The 23277-nt window shown below is 39.4% G+C and overlaps 1 protein-coding gene across 2 annotated transcripts in view; it reads left to right on the top strand.

The window, feature by feature from the left end:
• Positions 1-23277, top strand: part of cntn4 (contactin 4) — a 142409-nt gene that overhangs the window by 82795 nt on the left and 36337 nt on the right. For both annotated transcript variants that reach the window (XM_051416536.1, XM_051416535.1), the window contains exons 6-11: positions 3257-3460; positions 6960-7062; positions 8685-8869; positions 14548-14687; positions 18435-18564; positions 19354-19504. In XM_051416536.1, coding sequence (XP_051272496.1) covers positions 3257-3460; positions 6960-7062; positions 8685-8869; positions 14548-14687; positions 18435-18564; positions 19354-19504 — 913 coding nt within the window. The remainder of the gene's footprint in view (positions 1-3256; positions 3461-6959; positions 7063-8684; positions 8870-14547; positions 14688-18434; positions 18565-19353; positions 19505-23277) is intronic.

Raw genomic sequence — 23277 nt, 5'->3', positions numbered from 1 at the left:
GTCTTGGAGATGTCCTGTTTGTACACCAGGGAGCATTGTGTAACCCATATAATCAATGCCCTGGATGATTTTGTGAAGACTGTTCGGCCAGCTGTATGAGATATCTCATTATGTTTTCGCTCTCTGCGGCATTCTGCAGCTCATGTTGTGCCATGTAGTCATATGGGTTTTAAACATAGAAGGAGAGCAGGTGCAGCCATAGTCCAAAAGCACTGGAGAGGAAACAAACACAAACAACATGCCTTATCCTGCCTTGAAGTGTCCCTTGTCCCCACGGACCTCCGCTGTGCCATCACTCTGTTTTCAGCTCCACACGCACAGCAGCCAAACCCTATAAGCCCAAGCCCCAAACGGTGCTGATCAGCCGCCTCCGTTGCAGTGCAGTACCTGCTCCGTTCAGCCAGTTGGAGTATGGGATCATGCTGTGATAAACGGCCAAGCAGCTAGGGGAGGCGCAGGGGAGGGTTCCTCCAAGACTGTTTTGTTTAATTGCTAGTCCGCTAACAAGTGGGAGGGTTTGATTAAGCTCAGCAGGACAATGGCGCGTGCCTGTCAGTTAGCCTGGGTGCAATACTGCAGAGCAGTGCACTGCATCACTCCATTCAGATTTGATGAGTTGACATCAGTAATGTGAGGAATTCATCTAGGAGGAGATCTCGTGAATGAGGCAGAGCCATAGAGGGCTATTAGAGATATACTGGATCCAATTCACTCAGTACAGCCACTAAAAGATAAATGGAGTCATGAATTATGAAAAATATCATGTGGGAAACATACAGTATTTCTCTCACTTCACACATGTGTAGCGCATGCTGCATAATTTCTTGAAATTGCAGGACAGCGGGATGTAAAAAGAGGTTAGATTTTATTTCTCAGATGCCAGAGCTGCTGTGTGATCACTTCTGCATCGCATTTCTAGTATCTCTGTCAAATCATGGTAGAGATGATGTCTGTGGTTGAATTATGGTACTGCTACTCGTGATTCAAAGCAGGTTTACAACATTTTTCTAAATCATTTTGTATCATAAAGACCCTCATTGTTCACCTTTTTCTGCAGCATTTGTTTCAGTTTAAACACTTGTTCACACTACATTGGATTATTGACCAGGTTTAATGGAGTCCTATAATTATTCAATTTCATCTACTGTAACAGTCAGTCATTAATTATAATCACATAGTAATTACATTATTATTATTACTCTATTTAATCCTCAATAATTAGCCATTGATTTAAATAATTTGCTCTCTTTTTTAAAAGCATCTCATGATTTCCGACCGGAAGCCTAATGAACCAGATAACTGCGAACTAAGTTGTCTATTTGGTTACACAAAGTGGGTGTGCTGAGTTAGCTTTAGTTTTACACCTTTTATCAAGTCATTCATAAGGTTGTGTAGATCAAACACCATCATGTCTGACCATTAATTCTTGCCAATCCACGTTTGGCATTTTAAGTTGTGAATGTTTTTCAGCATGCAGTTAACCTGACTGTGCCGCCGTTTTTGGAAACTGTTTAGAAAAGGGCAGGCACTTTCAAAGAATACTCTCCAGGTTATTGGATGAACCATTTGTCCATCACCGTCAATCACAAGCGAAATTCAACCAATGAAACATATACCACAGTCCAACTTATACCGAAGTTAGTCGAACATCTTTACCATCAAGAAAAGCCTTCAGTGCCATTCTGTGCTCTTCTTTACTTTCCCTAACCCTATATAACCGATGCTAGCAGCATCAAGGCTGACCTCTATGGGAGCCACCACCGTTGTTTAATGAACAGTGTCTCCTCAACGTAGCTTCCAGTAGTTCCTCAGAGGACCCTGATTGGTCCAGTACTGTACCGGCCACAAACACATAGATTGAAGCCTATAGTGAGACGTATTCTCACCCGATCTTGTGATTTTGTCCAGTTGCCTCGCAAGGTTAGGATGCAGTCCCTTGGAAAAAGACCGAAAAAAAAAAAAGAGAGAGAGAGAGAGAGAGACAAGGAAAGCAAGAGAAACAAAGGGAAGGAAGACATCCTTTGGTACATGAATCTCAAGACTTCAAAATGTGTGTTTTGCTCATTTTGAAATACTCAAACAATTATGTGACATTGGGGAAAGGCTGACATTTAAACTCCAACACTGTTTTATTGATTTTAGTGGTCTGACAGGTACTTGCCAACATGATGTTCACTTCCTGTTAGTGAACTGGAGCATCACCTTTGGCTGTTCTCTCATAATACAAAACATGCATCCTAACTGTGATTGTACTGTAACAGCATTTCTGCACAACTCCTGTCAGCTTTTGACAGTTTCACGCAAAGTTATGTTATGGGCGGCACATTACTTTGTTTTGACTGCCTTACCATTACTGTACTTGCTGTATGGAACTCAGACAGAACACATACAGCACTTGATTTTCTAAAAATTAAATAGAAGCCACATTTTGGAAAATTAGCAGACTACTTAAGAACTAATTGATTCAGCCGGAACAAAAATATTGCATCTGAGGCACAATAATAAGATTCCTAAACTGTTTCCGAAGATGTGACTGTTTTATAAGTCTTCTACTATTACGGTACAAGGATATTAGTACTGAAAGTAATTTCATATTTTACTATATAAATACATGTTTTTCCCGTCAAAAGAAACCATTTTGCCACATGAAAATACCATATGAATTGCCACTTGATACGACACTGGTTAATTTGCAGTCTTTAATATAAAATTCAATAAATATTCCTTTAAAATGTCATATAAATAAAGTTTTGCCATGATATATGACAGTGTTTTACTGTTACAGAATTTGTATTTAACCTATTTAGAGTTTACAGTCTTTTACTGTCATGGTTTGACAGTTTTTCTCTGTAAAGTCTACAGACATTTTTTTAATGATGCCTTTTGTTATTGTGGTGTTAGAAACTTTCTCTTTTGCGGATTCTAGTTGGCTGCACAGGGAACTGTAATCAGTCATGACAACACACACCCCAGTGTCTTCCCAATCCCTAGTCGAGTATGCAGACCTCATCCACATTAAAAATGATCATTTGAAGTGAGTCCAGATAATTACATTTGTTTGTAACCTCTCACTGATCCTGTCATCAATTTTCACCTTAGCCTGACATAACTTTGTCACCCTCAGGAGCTTTAAAACTTATCACACACCACCTCAACCAAAATATCTCACTTCCCTCCACCCTGTTTCACGACCGGCATTAAATCATTTTTTGGCTTCATTTAAAGTGAGAATCCTTGTTTTCTTCTTCATCCACAGATCTCGTATTTTCCTGGATCTTTAATGAGTACCCAACATTTGTGAAGCAGGACACTCGCCGCTTCATCTCGCAGGAGACAGGGAATCTGTACATCGCCATGGTGGAGCCCTCAGATGTTGGCAATTATACCTGCGTGGTGACCAACACCGTCACCAAGACCCGGGTCCAGGGTCCACCCACTCCACTTGTCCTCCGCAGTGATGGTGAGTAATATATTGTGCTCATGTACAATTTCCTTCATATGTACAGTACATCATATTTTGTCCAGTAGGTGTTCTATAAGAATAATAATCCACTTGCAATTAAGTGGACATGCAGTGCCACATGCATAAAAATATAACTTTCCATAAAGGCATATGGGTGTACATTAGTCTTCATCTTTTGTTCACCATGCATTATATTAAATGTGCAAACAAAAATGTCCTCATGCCACTCATCATGTCTGTGGATGGGGTTTTCCTTCTATTTTCGGACATACTTGTAGCCCAGCCTCACCAAATGGCGTATGAATAACACGACTTTAGACTTTCAAATTGCGTGCAGTGTATACGCCAAAGTTCAATTTTGTATGCAGGTCATGCACCAATCCTTCCCATTAACTTCTGAGAGGTGACTTAGTATAAAGAGTGACAAGTTCACATAGAGGAGGTTGGGGATGCATGGGTCAAACAAACTTACACCCAGGAGACCACTTAGGTTACTTATGTAACGAATCATGATCTTTTCCTAAACCGAACCTCTGTAGCTTCGTGTCTAAACCAAACCAAACTGCAACAGTTCCGTTTACGTTATGACAAAAGTCACCTGACTTCTTACTTTTCTGCACATCACACAGAAGATAATGGGAAGGTTGGCGTATCATCTGCATGCAAAGATGGACTTGAACTGACACTGTTTGAAATTCAGTCGTATTCATATGAATTCTGTGCTGGGATCAAATACAGCAGTGTTAAAAATGTTCTAGTCATGATCAACAAAAAGCCCTGAAAGTAGGACAAGTGGTTTTAAGGAATACAAATGAAACTCAAAGGTTAATGATCTCTTTCTTTGCTAATTTCAGCATGTCCTTTAACATGTGGATCTGGTGCTTTAGGCTGGCCTTATCAAGGCATTCCAGAGGAAAGGTCATTGTCAGCAAGTAATCTAATTGTAGGCTTCTGTCCCAGAAGCGTGCTCCTTACCATATCTAATGTAATGCAGTATAAGAAATATGAAGCTAAATGTTATTTTCGCTAGAAATATCTTTTATGACATTTATCTGGGTTTTTGTCCTCCATTAATTGCAGCTGATCTGGTGAAATAAAAAAATCCTCCTAAGAGTGAACATAACCTCTGATCAGACAGCTTTGTTACCAAAAAGAGTGTGTGGTAACGCTTATTTTATAAGCAATATATAGGCATTTGCCTTTAACATAATAATGTAGTTGTTTCTAATGTTTTTGTCAACAATTATAACTCCTATGAAGCATCCATTACTGGTGCATTGATACCAGTTCTTACACTGTATTATAAAGCACTCATTAATTATCTATACACACAGGCATTTTGTTTACAAATGTGTTTAAAACTCATGAGGACATATCTATATATGATTACAGTCTGAGTGATAGAAAGTTTAAAAAATTTAAACCCAATATTCACTTTTTCACATAAACATACACACAATACAAAAAGAACTGTATAAGACTTGTGACCAAGGTATGCAGGTATAAAAAATATCACACAAAAAAAAACTACAACATATATGCCAGTGCCAATATATTTAATATATATATATATATATATATATATATATATATATATATATATATATAATTAATAACATTGGCTAACATCAGGTGTTCATTAATTGTTCAATGAGTTATAGATATGTCACAGGACTATTCATATTCGTTGACAAATGGACATATAATCAAAATAAATTAAATGTCTGCTTACAAATGCATTACAGCTTGTTATTAATTGTAAAAATTGTAATTGTATATTACTTAAGAATGATATATACAGGAAGTTATGATAAACTGTTATCGAATTGGTATTAGTGTTAGTGCTACTACTGCTAGTAGTATTAAATATGTTTTTCTTACCTAAATAGAAATATATCAGAATATCCCAAATATTGTGCTGACAATCTGCAGCTTCTCCCTAGTTAACTTTTAAATGCTGTTGCTGTAGTGATAGAGGGCTCTCTGGAGACAAGAGGCTGAGTTTGCTTTCAAAACAAAAACAAAAATAAAACAAAAAGATAAGGACAAAACACTTTTGCTGAGAAAAGCCGTCAAATTATAGCTGACATATCTGGCATGAGACAAACATTGCACCTAGTTAATGAAATGTTTTAGTAATTCCAGTTGTAGTCTAAAGAAAAAACTAATAATTAGGTTGTCAACCTTCATCATGTATATCATTTAAATTAAGAATATAAATGATAATTCAAGACGTGACATAAAACGTGACATTTCTTACTTGGAGACAATATGAATAGCTTGTGTGATTCGAGAAATCGTTTTTTTCAAGCAATTCCCGAGCACTTCCCTTCCCTTCTTCCTACCCTTTCTTTTTTCATTATACCTTTATTTCTCTGAGGCAACAGGGTCTGTAGCAGCAAAACATCAGCGGTCGGGGAGGGGGTGCACACTAAACAGGTGTCCCCTACAAAAGGTTATGGTATGAGACAATTACCCGTCCACTTCCACCTGTCTGCTTAAAATGGGTGATAGTGCTGTGGTTACATTCCAGTATGAGACAGTTGTGATAAGGATCTGAATTAGCTTTCACAGTCACTCAGGGAGTCATCCTGATAACACATGCCTCACCAAATCAACGAGATGAAATTGGCCTGTTTCCTCCATCTCTAGAGCTATTTGTGCAACACAGCCCTGAATTACAGCAATGGGGGAAGCTATTGTTACACTGGTGGATGAGAGGGGCTCGAAATACCATGTTCTGCACCCAGGACTGGCACGGCTATGAGAAATGAAACTACACTAACTAAATTCATTAATATAATTTACCTTAGTGTCAATTAAGGGAGAAAAACACACATGTGCTTTTCCAACCATGTTAGACACTCCACTCTTGATTTATGAATAAGCCTCTCCTAAAGCTAGAACACCGAAGAGCCCGTCTCCTCCTTTATACAGAGATTTTTAGCATGCACAGCAGCAATATTATAATCCACCAGAGCTGCTTCACCGACAGTGAATGGGATGCTTTGTAGACACAGTAGGGGTACCCAGGGGGATTTTATGGGCCCATTTTCTGGTTCATAGCTGTTAGCACTACAACAAGATGAAACTCATCTGGATGTAAGAGCTCAAATCGTCTATGAATTCTCAAAGTTGTTTTTCCTATTCAACATCAGTGTGTTGTGTGTCCACTGGAAGAGCTGTGTTTTCTTTTTCTTTATTTTTTTTTCACTGGGGGAGCATTCTGTGACAGCACTGAGAGCAGAGCGTCTTTCTGCTGCTCAGATCGCACGGCGTTGGAAGTCGAAAAACATTTCAGCTTGTTGTAGAAAGAGGGTTTTACATGAAACAGGTTTTCAGTAACTGTGTAGCAACAACAGAAGCCACAACTTGGCTCTTTATTTAGTTTTATTTTATTTATTTTTTTGCCTGAGTTGTTTAGCTTGAGTTACAAATCAAAAATAATTGTTTTTTTTAATTTTTGCACTGACGCTCATTTGCATTTCTCTTTCAGGTGTGATGGGTGAATATGAGCCAAAGATTGAAGTTCAGTTTCCAGAGATTGTTCATGTTGCCAAAGGATCCACTGTAAAGTTGGAATGCTTCGCTCTGGGAAAGTAAGCCCACTCTTACTCAGGCTCAGCATGCTCACTAGCATATAAAAGAAAAACATTACCAGAAGAGTGCCGAGATATTTTATTTTTTTATGTGTTCCACCACTTTACTGCAATCCTCATGTGTTTTAAGCTAGGCTGCACATCTAAGAAATGAGAGGGCAAATGTTGTGGTGTAAAAATCGTCAGTTAAAATATGAGGTTTTGTAACACAGTGTGCTGAAGCCCAGAGTGCAGGACTAGGCAATATGCTGTCCTGTATGTACTTAATTCTATGGAGTTCTAGGGAGTCATTTTAGCAGTTTGACATTCACCAGGAAACAAAACCCCTTAACTGTACCTTAAACGCCCCTTACACTTCTATCCGTGTGAATATTATGGAGGAGTGGCCATGGAATAGGTCAGTTTATGCTATAAAGCAGCTGAATTTGTTCCTAAAAGGACTAAAGTAAAGTCCTAAATGTTGCGCTCCTCAGCCTTGCATTAAATATTAAAGATCCCCTCTAGACATGTATTAAAACATATATACACACAGGATGTCTCCTACTTCACTGTAAAGTCCATTTTCAGTGGATGTACACTGATGGCTTAAATTTTCTACATCACACTGTACAAGTTGCATACTGGACCAGGACTGACTTCCTAACTATTTGTGATGTCACAAATCATGCTGGTAGGCCCCACCCCTTAAAATCAGATGATCAATAAGCACAAGGGAAACTTTCCACTTTCAGTAGATGAATGTGAAAACATCCTTCTAGTGTCAAACTCTGCACATCTATCATTCAAACAGCACACTGTAGGGACAGGAAGAAAAACCTATTTATAAGGGGGACTTTAAGGATTTTAATAGAACAATCCAAGGTTAATTTGAACACCCTGTGTCTAATTTTGCAAATCAATGAAATGCTGAGATGAAATATTTAAGTGTGAGACTGTGAGTTAATGTTAAGTTGCATGTGTATATATGAAAAGAAAGTTGAGGCATTTGTAAGCTTTTTTTTATTCTATCAGTTTTCCATGACTGTTAGTCAATATGTTTTCAAATGATTCCATATTGTTGTTTTCTGTTTTTCTTTTGATTAGTGCTCATTAAAAGTACAAATGTTTATATGTGTTGCAGTCCTAGAGGACCCCAGTCAAAATCACCTGATTCCTCCTGTGCAGTGTTAATAGATGAAACTATTTATTGAGTTCATGTTTGCCATGGGTCCTAATTTAAAGCATCACACATCAGCACTCTGTCATTTTTAAGCAAACACACAACCCTAAATACTGCTCATCCTATTATGAAAATCTTAATGTCATGACTATGAAATTACATTTTTATGTTCTATAATGCAAGATAAGACTGTAAAATAGTCTGTCATAGATATGATTGACGTGTAGTCAGAGCTTTACTTTCAGCACTTTTGCTTCAATTCTTTGTCAAACTATAATCAATATATAATTAAATCTTTTTGAGTTTGTATAACACAAGATTTTGACTTTCATAAAAAAATTGTATTTAATGTCAAGCCTTAAATAACCATTTAATTGATCAGAATCTGCACAATTTTGTTTAGTGATAAGCAATGAGTCATTCACAAAAAGCGGGTTAAACTTCCCCGTGGTTCTTTTCACAGCCCGGTACCATCCATAAACTGGAGGAGAATGGACAGCATACCCTTCCCCAGGAAAGTGGACATGAGGAAAGCCAGTGGCGTCTTGGAAATCCCGTATTTCCAGCAGGAGGACGCCGGCACGTACGAGTGTGTGGCCGAGAACTCCAGGGGAATGAACACAGTGAAAGGAAAGCTCTCTTTCTACGGTAGGTGATCCTAACACGCATGAATATTTGACCAGCGTGCACCACATCTGTCAGACCAGCTCAGACTGAAAGGCAGCAAAAGCAGACACAAGCGGTCTCATAAAGCAGTCAGCTGCGATCAGCGGAGGATGATGCTGCGTACATGAGGAGGGCGGCTCGTTTTAACGGCACATCAAAATGATTAAAGGCTGTCAGCCATGATGCCTCTAATATTTTGATCCAGATTAAAGGAGTGATGCGGATGAGGCTGAGCCCTTGGATACGACCTTGTTGGTGAGCCTTGTATTGGGTTCCACCAGATGGCATCATGATTGACATCCAACTTGACAGGAGATCAAAGCCGTTAAATGTACTATACATAGACCAGTGGCACATATGTCAGGGACATAATCTGCCCAGCAGCATCTGGATCCATGGGAAGGGGGTTAGTGGATTCACTCATTGTCACAGAGGCACACCTATTGAGTTCAGATACTAGAAGTCATGATAATTTACTGCCACTTAATCCCTGGATCCACCATCAGAAAAATGAATGCTCTTAGAAAATGATCGGTAGTTCACATTTAAACATTTTTCTTTTCAAGAAAACTTGTTTGTTAAATATTTTCTGGGGCTTTGTTGCCTTTAATCGATAGTGACAGCTGGAGAGTGACAGGGGAAAGGAGGTGCCACAGGTCGGAGCTGAAGTTAGCAAACCTATCTGACCATATACTAAGTATACTAAAGCTGTTTACCTACAGCAGCAGCAGGTAACTTCCTATACTCATGAATGACACGGCCATGAATAAATGATTAAAAAGTGTCATTCAATTTATATTTTCATGTTATTTTGACGGGGACTTTTCTGCTTAGGTTTGCCAGGCAGTTAACTTCCTCTTTGAACAATCTATGGATTTTCCTCCCACCTTTTTTTCCTTCTGATTTCCTCCCCTAAAGTCGTGCTGTGTCAGCTGTCAGAAATAACTCATTTGGGGCATTAAACAATTTGCCATTATTTACAGGAGCACTGGAAGCTTTTAGCCTCGTTCACTCTAACAGCCCAGGAGCACGCTGTGATCCACCAAGGCTTGATTTGTCCTTTTGAGCTGTGCCTCTCTTTCTCTCGTTCTCATTTTAATTCAGTTTGCTTTATTGGCATGAGTGTGACAATGACAAGCATGAAGAAATTATAGACGAAAAGAAAAACAAAAAACCAAAAAAAAACATTAGAATTCATAGAATCCAGAAAATATCAGAACAAAAACTTAATCACTCAATTATTTACAGATTTAATAAAAAGATATAAATAAAAATAAATAACAGTAATAACAAATATATAAATTAGAATATTAATTTAAATGAAAAATTAACAAATAGGTCATTATCATATTATCATCCTAGGCCTCAGTTCATCACAGGAGGTGAAACATTTTGCAGCAATAATTTCACAGTTGGCCATTGGCAGTCTGTCAGTTTCTCTGTGTCTGTTATGTTTTCACATTCTGGGTGTTTTTTTCCAATACAAGAACATTTCTCAGAGGCTGGTATTTGGAGCATGAGGTGAAGATGTATAGCTCTGTCTCTACCTGTCCTCTGTCACACTGGGGGACAGAGTCTCTCCTCCTCTGGCAGCCAGCTTTGTTCATGGCAACCCTTCTCTACAGCCAGGCTGAGTCTGTACACGGTCAAAGCTTTTCTTAGTTTAGGATTTTTCACTGTGGTCAGATCATTTGTAAATGGGAATTCTCTTTTTAGGGTCAGATAGAATATTTCTATATGTGATATGGTTTTCTTTTTGTTGGTTGATAATTTGGTTTGGTCTGATTGGCTCTCTCTCACTCTCTCTCCTGCTGTCTCTCTCTCCTGCTGTCTCTCTCTCTCGTTCTCTCTCTCTCTCCATCTCTCTCCCTCTCTCTCTCTCCCTCTCTCTCCCCCCTGCTGTCTGCAGGCAGGTGATAAAAATCAGTAATCTTATTTTGAACTCCCTTTGAATTAAGCCTTTGAGACATTCGTCAGCAGTGTAAGCCAATGGGGGAATCGATAAGTGTATACCTCTTGTACATCCAAGCAAGCTACAGAGAGCTGGGCTGTGTTTGACAGGAAGAAATGGAGGTGTTACTTGGTGGCTCTGTGGTCATTGTTCAAACATTTTCTTTTATACTTTTAATGTTAGAGTACCGAGATGCTTCGATCGCACTAATAAAGTGGGAATGATGTGTTTTGAGTTTCTTTTGTTCTGGATATGAAGGAGCTGTATTTCAAGTTTACAACAGTGGGTTTAAAATGTTACATTTTCCCATCTCTTTATTTTGTCTTGATGTACTAAATGAAACATGAATTCATTAACTGCTTAAAAAATCACAGTTTGGGTTTTTGCTGGAGGTGAAATTAAAATTCTCTTTAGTTTGTGTGCAGTCTTTCTTCATAATTCTGTATCGGAAGCAGTGTTTAACTACTTCTTAAGCCAAAGACAAGCTGTTGTTTTGTTAAATTTCCACCCCTGAAAGCAAAAGCTTGGAAAAGAAATGGGCGTATTCTCTCTTGTTGATGTTGATATTACTCAGAGGGAAAGTAAATGCAAAGCTCTGACAGGTTCGTTTCCCGCTGTTGTATTCGCGTTTGTGTTTCTGCAGACTTATACGGCTGCATTATCTCACACTGATTCCACCGATAAGGCAAATTCTCATCTTTCCTCTTGCTTTAGCCGCTCGACATTTGCTCTGATTGTATGCGTGCTTGGCCCGGGCGCAAGGCAGAGATGGGCTGCCTGCTTTCATTTGGTAAGCGCTGACTGAGAGTCGATACTTTTGCAGCGGGTGAGGAATAGAGTGAGGGACCCTGACAGCGAGGAGAGAAGAGAAAAAGCCAACAACAACAGTGCAGTCCTGAAAGGTGCAGTGGGTGGGGCAGCTCAGCCGGGCTCTGATGGAGGGTTGCGGTAGCATGAATGGATGTGATGCTAAATGACTAGTGATGGTGGAGTCTTATAGAGTAACTTTCTACCATCTGTCCTAGTTTGTTCTTTTCTAAATACAGGCGCATCTAGAGATATAGTCAGGTGGTGGCAAGAGGGTGGCATGGATAATTTAAGGGATATATGTGCTGATTTAATCTCAGACAATCACATACAACATATTTTTATGGAAAGCCCACAAAACGAAGATATTTGAACTCAAAAACATTACATTGTAGTGGCACATTAGTAAATAACTGAATTGAAAATATCTAAAGCTGGCTTTAGAAATCAATAAATGATTATTTCTTTCCAAATCTTCAGACACTTTTCCAAATACTTTGTTTTACGTTTTATTTCAACTTAAGCCTATCAGTAAGTCTAAAATGTGGTCATGACAGATCATTAAATTAATTTCTGTTTTTTGACGTTATTTTAAATCTAAATTAATTTGTTATAATTTGACAGCATTTGACACCATATTAGATCCGCCCCTGCACATACATACCACTTAGGCTTCTTCAGGTATACACAGGTTAACACAGCTGAAATGAATATCAAAAATATATTAATGTTAATAAACTGATGCATTATTTTGTAACATTCCTGTAAGATTAGGCAGCTACAATAAAGGGAAGGTTGGCATAGGTGCTACCTCATATAGTTTGAGTGTAAATGTCACTTTTCTGTAGCTAAATAAACAGCAGCTCTCAGTCAAAGGAAATTGTAACCCTTTTTTACTGTTTGCACAGATGGCAACAGCGCAGCCTCCACACACCTTAAATGTTAATGACCTCATCCAACCTTGTGCTGCAGCCTCGGCTGCCAAAGGGATCCTGGAGGCCAATAGTACAGCACATGATCCACAAATACAAACGTTCCTTTGATTCCAGACTGGATTTGGATGTTAAATCTACGCAGGACTCCAACATAAATACACCAGTCCGCACAAATACCCCCCTCTGGTCTTCACATCCACCTCTTTTTATCAGTCCTCGCTCTGTGTTTCTGAACACCCACGTGCTCGCGGTCTAGCTCGCACATCGACTGCATACTGAAGCTGTAATGCACAGCGATATTGTGTGGATACATTTGCAGCTATCAAGTTTCTCGCTGTGTTATCCTGCTTTAGTCAAAGGCAAAATGCTGGATAGCAGAGGCCAATTAGAGCAGGATTTGTACTGTTGCTGAAAAGGCTCCACAAAGGTCAGTCCTTGAGAGTGGCATGGGGTGAGGTCCGCAGAATGGAAAAGTGCGGTCAGCCATTACTCTTGTCCTGCAACTGGCCTTGTGTGATATAGGATGATAGTAGCTTGACCTACACATCATCCAGAATGTACAGAGCGTTACGCAGAGAGCTTTACAGATCTAGTTTTATGTACCACTTTTTTTGCCTCAATCGGTAACTAGCCTTGAGTTACTTGCATGACACAGCAAGAAATCAATTCTCTTCCTGTATAATTATACCATCATTTACTCAGATTGTATCGAATGGAGGGTTTTTATGGCACCAGTGGCCATCTTAATGTATATGGTTCTGGTTTTCATCACTTCTGTTCCACTAGGAAACTGAAAGAAACCTTAAAAGGAGAACATCAGTGGATTCAAAATCCTGTCACTAAAATTCAACTAGCCTGTGGATTGTCTTTTAATACACTGCCTAACACAAGAAATCAACCAAATCTTGAGTTAATATCCTTTGTTTTAAATTATAACTGTATAATTAACAAAGACAATCAGTAAAAATCTTCAGTAATATATAAGTAATATAGTAGTAGTAATATATATGTAAATTTAATTAATGTTAAACATAAACCAATACTGACTGCTGGCTTTAATCAGTACATATTTGCAACGATGATGTTTTTTTTTTTTTTTAAGTGCTGACACACAAAGCCACTTTAATAAACATTTATATCAATCTAATAGCACACTATAAATAACCTGGCCTATGTGGTTTCCATAATAAAGACTTATTTATTGCTGTATTAATCTTATACTCATGGTTCCTAGATAGAGACCTAATACTTCATGATACATAATGATTACAATGATTTCCCTACATCAAGAGCACTGGCCTTGATGTTCAATTTGTGTGTCCAATATAAAGAATATAGCAAATAAAAATATGTATAGGTTTTCTTTTTATGTGAAAGACATGAGGTATTGTCAGCCTTGAATACTCCCTTCAGGCTTCATCTAAGGCTGCATACAGACCCAAAACCTTTATGTAGCCTGACAGGTGAAACCCAGGCTAAAACAAAAGTACACAAAGCTCTCGCTGCTACTTAAGTTTAATTGCTGTGAGCAGGGTGGTAACTGAAGGCCACTTAGATAAGCATATAAACATTGTTACCAACTAATCTTCTCTTACATCTGGATCTTAACATATATGGACAGTCAGACTCAGACACTGTTGTTGTCACTGTTTAGGTGATTTTAGTGATCAGTCAATTGTCAACATCTGTTTGACCCTTCATCTGTGTGTGTATATTTTTTTGTAAAGTCATCTGTCCCAGTCTGTACATTTATGAAAAACCTTTTTATTTTGTTTTTTGCTGTCCATCTTGACCAAAAGTCTCTCTGGAGATCTTGTGTCTCGGTGGGAACTTCCTGGTTAAATATAGGATAAATAAATTACTAATTTCAATAGAAATGATGCCCTTTAAAACTGTGTTATTTTGTTCATAATAAGAATGCCTAAGTCAAAAACCTCAGCTCACCCTCACATTTTCAATATTTCCAGCCCCTCCTCATCTCATTGAGAAACCCCAAGATGTCCAGAAGCTCATTGATGAGTCGTTGGTGTGGGAGTGTAAAGCCACGGGGAAGCCGAAGCCGTCTTACAGGTGGATGAAAAATGGAGAGAACCTGGAGTCTGCAGAGGTGAGATCTGCCAAGCGCTAGCATGTCTTTAGAATTGAAGATAAAGCTCCGCTTCCAAGGTTAGACTCGCGGCAGCAGCTTTGGCACAGATGTAACTCGCATACTCGCTGCTGCTGCTGAATGAAGACTGTGAGCAACCTTGTACTGTATTTTTAGCTTTATTGTGCTGTTTGTTCAAGCTTTACTGACTAATTACCATGCATTATTGTCTTCTTCATTACAACACAGCGCCTCCTGCGCCGCAATACATTATGTTATTCACATCTGCAAAACACCAATTTCTTTTTTTTCAAAGGAATTCGACTGTGTCTGTGTGCTTTTCAGAGACTAAACTGTAAACAGGCCAAGTATTTCATGCTAGTCTGGGAAGCACAGTGATGTAAGAGCTGCTCTAATCTTCTGTTAAATCTCACTTCACATAGCGATGTTATTAATCCTGTGCCACACCAAAGACGAAAAAGTAAGGTTTTCTATATAAACACTCTATATCCTGCTTTCATTTTACCTCCCTGCCCCCTCTGAATTCCCATTATAACTGCAATGATGAGAGATGAGCCTATCGTGGCTCCGGCAGCTTACTTGTACATCTAACTTCAACTGAAATCTGTCGTTGGCATTTGCAAAAATATGATTCAATATTCCTGCATCATATTAGATTATTGTATCGCATCTTTTAACCAGGTTGTTTGGAAAAGATTGATTAGACACATTGAGCACAGCTTGCACCTGATAAATAAACAGGCATTATGTTAATTTGCTTCATTATGCAAAAAAGGCGGCAAACACACCAGAGGATATCGATCAGTACTTGAATGTTATACATGTTGTTGAAATGAACCCAGCCTGTCGTTGCATTACCAGAGGCAACGCTCTGCACAGCAAACCTCTTTCTCATAAAAAACAGATTTGGCTTGCTATCAGGGAAGAATAATCAACAATCTGTTTAGCCAATGGCTAACATTTTTATCAAAGCCTTTTATAAAGTAACAACACTCTTGTGTTTGTTTGTTAGGAAAAGAGACAGCCCATCTGTTTTTTTATTGGTGAAACAAATCACATTTTTGTTTCTCTTGTTTGGTAGTTTCTTAAAAATAGCAAATATTAGGGCCATTGTGACGGCTAATTTCTAGTGCATACTGTGTCATCACATTTTTTTTTCTTCTTCCTTTTGTCAATGTGACCTTACTCCTACTGCTTTCTCATTTCATTCTTAGCTGAATATAATCAAATGAAAACACAAGTATTTTCAAAAAAACATCCTTAAAAATATTAAATAGTACCATCTGGAATCAAAGCAATGAATGTGCGATTAAAGGTTACAATGTCTGTGGGGTTTTTTTGTATTTCCCCTCAACGTAGACATAATAAATGGATATATTCCGAATGCATGGGTGAATGGATTAATCAGCAAAGGTGGTTACATTGTTTGAAATGCCACCATTAACCACAGTGGCTTAATGAGTGGAAGAGGGAAAGGTCAATGATGTAACCACCATTTGTTGTTATTTATTACAATGAATCAATTGAGACCTTTCTGATTGTAAAGAAAGGTCTGGAACTTATTTCTGCTGACAGCTTTCTAACTTTGAGCAACAGAAATAAGAGCAATCAATGTGTAAACGTAAGAAAACATGGGTCATATCTGTTGGCAAAATTGATTATACAGTGCTGTAGGTTTCTAGGGGGTCATGATATATAGAGCTGAGTATATGTGCATTCAATTATTCAATGTCAGTCATTTAAAATATTCAAGAACCTTAACTATTTCTAGTGTTACAGTCTAATAATAGTACCTCTCAAACTGGTTTTACAAGTACTGGGCTCTTTGTTGGACAGTCAGTTAACATGCTGCTGTGTTCTACCAGTATAGACCAGTATGACTGTGTCATGTGCAGCCATTAAACATGGTTGGTACATGGTTTGTTGGAATGCTTCTTTTCTCGTGTCTCTTTTCATCTGAAGGACTTTACTCTGCCACTTTATTGACAATGGCTGGAGGATTAAGTGGCTGTGCAATTAAAGGGAAACTTCACCGTGAAACAGGATTTAGTCTATTTACAGGACTGTGGAACCACCATACCAACTATGTAGCTTACAGTAGTGTACTTGAGCTGAGTGCTCCTAATGGCATTTGCAAGAAAACAACCAATCAGAGCTGAGAAAGATAGTTCTTTTTTCACAAATGGTCAGTCTTCTGTATTATTGTCAGGATATAGTGAAAGATTCAGAAAATATGACAGAAAGTTATTTTTACTGAAGTTACCTACTGCAGCTTTAAAGCCACTGTTGAGCTTAGTTCATGTATAATTGTTTTGCTTCCGTTTTCTGTAAATAGATTTAGCAGACTTTCACATTACTTATTTGTTGCTATTGTTTCTTCAACACCATTAAAACGATTGTTTTCCACCCTTTCCCTTTATCCACAGTAGTGGATTGATATTGTTATAATATCAAATGTAGCTTTTAAATGTTACAGCCGTAATTTGAATGTAAATTTGCATCATTCTCACAAAGTCTTCCAGTAATTTGGATCAACAGAGCTGTAGACAGCAATCAAAACCAAGAAGCTCCCTTTTCTAAACCATAAAAGTCTTTCCTTCGTGCCATCCATTCTTTAACATGTTTCTGCAGCTTTATATCAAACCAATCAACCCAGTGTTGTTGGCAAATGACATTGCCAATCATTTTCCTTCAGCATAAGGCGTACAGATGGTCCCCCCAGGTCCCTGCATGAAAAACTGCTGATTTGAGAGGAACGTCATGCTTAATTAATAGCAGCCGTAAACGGGAGTGCTTTCCATGCACAGACTGATATACGCCACCATTTGCCTCCCTCGCCAGCAGGGATATTCGCCCCTGCACATCCAGAGCCACAGAGCGTTATGGAAATTCAGGCACAACCTGCTCAAACACAGGATTAGTTTGTGATCTTTCAGCGAGGACAGTCTCCCTTTTCATGTGACAGTACCTTAATCCCCCGCGACTGGAGTTCAGACCTGCTCAGACACCCCTATGGAAATGGGCTCTAATGACATTATGGGTGAGCCCGGGGAAAACACAGGAGATGAAGGGCATGAGAAGGCAGAACCTGACAGAGCTGCATAGAGATGTATGAAAACTGCTCAAGGATTTAATACTGTAGTGAAGGAGTGAGAGCGAGAACCCGAGTTCAGAGAGATAAATGTATATTGGGGATTAAATGTCCAACAGATGCACTGATCCAACCAAGTTTTTAGTTCATCAGGCCCAGCCGTCCTCAAGTAGATCTTAATTTGATGGCTCAGTGGCAAGCAAGATTTTCCCTGCAGGAATGCAAAAACGATAGTCCAAACAGATGAAGAGGAGGTACTGTACAGCTTGACCATGTAAACAGCACTTAGTATGTATGTGGCACACCTATCAGAAAAGCAATTTTCACAATGCATTATACCTCAGATGTTACGATATTCCTTCCCCTCTTATCCCCTCCTCCTGCTGAAGGGGAAACAGGCCCTGTGGTGCAGCCAGAGATATAAATAGGGCACGGTTTTATTTCACTCTCATAAACATGCAGATTGATTAGGGTCATTTTCTGCTACCCTGCCTCCATCCACCCAAGCCTTTCCCTCCATTAGTGATGAAAACCGAGATTTATTGCCACGTCTGTCACTTCCAGACCATAATTCACTACCCTACTGGCTGGCTGTTTTTATGTAGATGAGCATCGGGAATAAGGCATATTAAAGGCATGTGTCTCTGTGTCCACAGGAGCGCGTACAGGTTGCCAATGGAGCGTTGTCAATCAGTCGTCTGACCCTGTCCGACACAGGAATGTACCAGTGCGTGGCTGGCAACAAGCATGGCGAGGTCTACTCCAACGCAGAGCTCCGAGTTATAGGTAAGATGCTAGATTTGTGTGTGCGCATGTGTGCATACAGTATGCTCGTTGGCATGGAGACATGTGCGCAAGCATACATTTGTCCATATTTGTTCTCAAGTTTGCCCCGTCTTCTTCCTCTGCTCAATGCTGCCGGATGACCTCCGGCCTCTCTCTTATTGGCCACTAATTGAAAAGCATTAATTATAAGATGAATGCGTCCGGCTGACAGTGATGTATGCCAGAGCTCCTCTGTTCACCAGCCTCGCCCATCGGCCCTGTCAAGCCTGTCACTCTCCACTCTGGGCTGGCAGCAGCTCTCATTCACTATTCATCCTCCAACATGTCTCACCCTGATTGTGTTGCTGATCGGGATCAGGCTGAACACAGCCAAATGTGCTGGTCAAACTCAAGGTGGAGGTTTAAGAGAAAAAGAATATTAGGTAGAACTTTTGAAAAGGGCACATATTTTTAAAGTGCTATATAACCAGGGAACATTATTACGTGGGACTGAACAAGGCATTGCTGTCTCTACTGAGAATAATAATAAAGTTCTCTAAAGATCTATCTCTTCAACTCCACAGCATCAATGAACATGAACATTACTATTTAGCTTTTTGATGACTAATTATTCAGAGTGTATTATCCATGGCAATAATGTAATGTATGTATTAACTAATTTGACAAAATGGTGAAAATCAAATGATGAGAGATAAATGTAGTATCAGATAAATAATCAGAGATCATCTGGAGGAATAGAGATGTGAGGCTTTTACAAACACTGGCTTTAATATGCTGCTCTTGTCTCAGCTGTTGCCCCAGATTTCTCTCACAACCAAGTGAGGAGCCAGACTCTGGTGAAGGTGGGAGGAGATGCGCTCATCGAGTGCAAGCCCAAGATGTCTCCTTGGGGTGTGGTCTCTTGGAGGAAGGGCAGCGAACCGCTTCGAGAGAGTAACAGGTAAACAAAACATGTCTAAATTTTGTTCTGGTTTTACCCCACAGTGAGGCTGGCTGGACTTCCAGTTATTTTTAACCAGGTACGGATCCTTGGAGGCCTTGTTCATGTGTATTGATACAGACACATCTTATGCTAAACAACCCTCGCCCCTTCCAGATGTCACATCTTGTTCACATTTGAATATTTACCATTCAGTTTAAGTCATTTTCAATGTAATATTGCCCCCAGCTGGTTATATGAGTTATATGGTTATGAGAATCACGTATGAGAGTCAACAATTAGTGCGTTGCATTATCACTACCTCCAAGAAAGCTACTAAGCATTGAAACATACATTCTAAAGGGAAGTTTATATATAAGAGATTGACAACATGAATATAGCAGCAAACAACTATACCTATCGGCGTAACATTGTGAGCACTGACAGGTGAAGTGAATAACTGATTATCTGGGCACCTGTCAGTGGGTGGGATATATTAGGCAGCAAGTGAACATTTTGTCATCAAAGTTGATGTGTTAGAAGCAGGAAAAATGGGCAGCGTGAGGATTTGAGCGACTTTGACATGACGACTGGGTCAGAGCATCTCCAGAACTGCAGCTCTTGTGGGATGTTCCCGGTCTGCAGTGGTCACTACCTATCAGAAGTGGTCCAAGGAAGGAAAATAGTGAACCAGAGACAGGCTCATTGATGTACGTGGAGAGTGAAGGCTGGCCCATGTGGTCCAATCCAACGAATGAGCTACTATAGCTCAAACTGCTGAAACAGTTAATGCAGGTTCTGATAGAAAGGTGTCAGAACACACAGAGCATCACAGTTTGTTGGTATGGGGCTGCAGAACATTCTGACCACCAGGGTGCCCAGGTGGTCAGAATGTCATGGCTGATCTGTGTATTTGCTATGTAAAGATGTCTGTCAGTGGAAAAAACAAGCAATTTTCATGGATGTACTTTGAGAAATATTGTCCAATATAACTGAATTAAGGGTTTATTTCAACCAAACTATTGTTAATGATTGTTGGACAGACTGTGGAAAAATTAACAAAAATGTTTTTGGTCAGTTTTATTTTGTTCCTGTCAGTTTGAGGTGTGTTTTATAATAGTCTGTGGGGTAAAATTATCCGTTTTGTCAGTGTAGTCTGATGAGCCATGAAACACATTTGTTTTGGTCATATATATATGGCCTTTAAGGAGGTATCTCAAACCGGTGAACATCTACATAATCAATGATATTCAAAATGATCATTCATTAATATATTGCCCTGTCAGCAATCCAACAGGTTTTCACTGTATCTGTTAGCCCATGTTCAGCCTTTGGTGTTAGGCCAGTCCAGCAACACAGCCGGGGTTCCAATTCCGTAGGCCTCCGCCAAAAATAATGTTGAGCCTGGCATTGTCATCCAGCAAGGTTGTGCACTGGCCAATCAAATAGTGTAAGCACAAACGCACATCCCTGACTGTGTTAATTATTGTGGCGTAAACGCTGCATTTCTGCTGTTTGTCTCACAATCATTGCAACAAAAGATTACTCGATTGCAGCCGTGATAACTTTACAGTTTTGTGATATCCGGTTTCTCAATGTTATAAATTGTGCAGAACTGGGCAGTGTTTGGTGTCTGATAAGCCCTCAAACTTTTATAGCGGTTCTATTACTGAAACTGGCCTTCCTTGTTCAAATCTCATTGTCGTTATCCAAAACTACGCTTACCCACCAAAGCAGCCCCTTTGCCTTAATGCTTGTCTGAAAGCCGGCTTACTATCCTGCAAAATAGTTGTGGACAAGGGGTCATTGCCTTGTTGCTCCATCAAAATCTCGTATAGTTGGGTGCATTGGTGGGCCAGGGGTTTACGATGCTGTCTATGTAATAACAAAATCCCTGGGTTCAAATCCGACCTTTCCTTTCCTGTCACCTCTCTACTGTCCCCTATCAAAAAGTAAATTGTCCCATAAATGCCTTTAAAAATGTCCCTTATAGGAATAAATTGACTTTCTGGATCCCCATAACATACAAAATACAGAATATTCCATTATTAATGCAGTGAAAGTTCTTAAGACCATTTGTTAGTAAGACAACTAGGATTTTTCGAGGTACACCAGACACTGTGGCTGTATTTTATTTCTACATGTCCACAGAGAGATTTAGATACAGGTCCTCAGATGTGGTGTGAACACTCACACACCCGCTGAGAGAAAAAGCAGCAAGAAGCCTAACTGAGTAATGGTTAATGGGGTTTGCCGTCTCTAGCTCTGTAGTGGTGGCCAAACAGACCAGCTGCTGAGTAAATTCAAAGTGCTAATCAAGTACTTTTCACCTCAGCAGGGATGATAAAGGCTCCAGAAATCAAATTACAGTATTCAACTTTTGACACGTTTCCAAGTGTCTGAGGAACAGTGGGCGATCTCAGCGTCCCGCCACGTTTGACCCCTGAGATGCAAAGTGTGCTACATGTGATAACTTTTGCCAGTGTTTATGTGTCTGAATGAAGTGTGAAGTCTGGCCCAGTAGCCTCATTGCAGACAGGGGTCATCCATTGGGTGTCACCACTCTAGCATGACTCCGCTCTGACAGCAGGGCTGTGTGCACAGTGTCTTGCCAGCCTTTGCATATATACAAAGCAGTGTTGTTGCTTGTCAAACACAGTGGCGGGACATTTGCATAGTGGTCTCGCTGCTGGTGCCCTTCACTCGCCCTGTGCCACTTCCATCACGCATTTGAACCTCTCAGCACCTGGGCCATTTTGATCCTGTTGCTTTGAATTCATAGTTTAGATTGATTTCACATTTGTCTTCGGTGCGGCATGAATTGACGTCCTCTCGAAGTGATAAATGAAATGTATGTCCCAATGTTAAATAGATGCTTTGTTTTCCTGAAATGTAATCACTGCATGCACTCTTCCTTCAGTGCTCCCAGTCATCCCTAACTATATCTCACAAAATGACCAACTCCTGTGATAAATAATAGATGATTTTAATCATTAAAGCAAAGTTAATGAATTAATTTGGAATCATTTCGAGAATTCTTCTCGTTCCATATTTACTGCAGCCATTTAGTTTAGCTCTTTGTTGCTGAATCTTAATAGTGGACAATTATTACATAGATTTCTTTGACACTGTCTTTATTCTGGTAGTTTTAAAAGTCTGACTGATGTTCAGAAATATGTTTTAATGCTTTTAACTCACTCTAAATAAATGATATTTGGCTTAGACCACCTGTGCCGCTGCTCCCGAATGAAGAAGAAGGAAAGCACAGATTTTAAATTAAAATTCAACATTCCAGGCTGTATTCCATTATGGAATGTATTGCCAGCAAGGCAGCGGAGTAACCGTTTACAGAGCTTGAAAACACATGCCAGAGCCTTTAAATGTGCTGATAATAGCTCCTACTTACTCTCTTTCCTATTATCTCCCCTTTTTCTCTCATCTGTGACATACACACATACACTGCTGTGTTGTATGCCACATAATAAAAGCACCCAGCATCTGTTGTTGTAATCATTAGAACAGTTGTCTTTTTAACACCCGCCCAATAATGGCTGTCCTGCCTGTAGGTCGTTGACAGTATTCAATCTCATCCTGCTTGTTTTGAAAATCACAAGACTTTAGTGAAAGCAGGCCACTGATGTAAATGAGTGAACTGCAAATGATGGAACAAACAGCATTGTTATTTCACACCATCAGCTGTGTGAGGAGAGCCATATTTCTTGCTTGTTACCTTTATTTATGTTTGTTCAGTATATCTTAGCCCAGATAAAAGAATTGTGTTTGCATGCATGTGC

The sequence above is a fragment of the Dicentrarchus labrax genome, unplaced genomic scaffold, assembly GCF_905237075.1.
Source record: "Dicentrarchus labrax unplaced genomic scaffold, dlabrax2021, whole genome shotgun sequence".
In the NCBI taxonomy this organism is placed as follows: domain Eukaryota; kingdom Metazoa; phylum Chordata; class Actinopteri; family Moronidae; genus Dicentrarchus; species Dicentrarchus labrax.
This window is presented reverse-complemented; position numbering and strand designations above follow the sequence as displayed.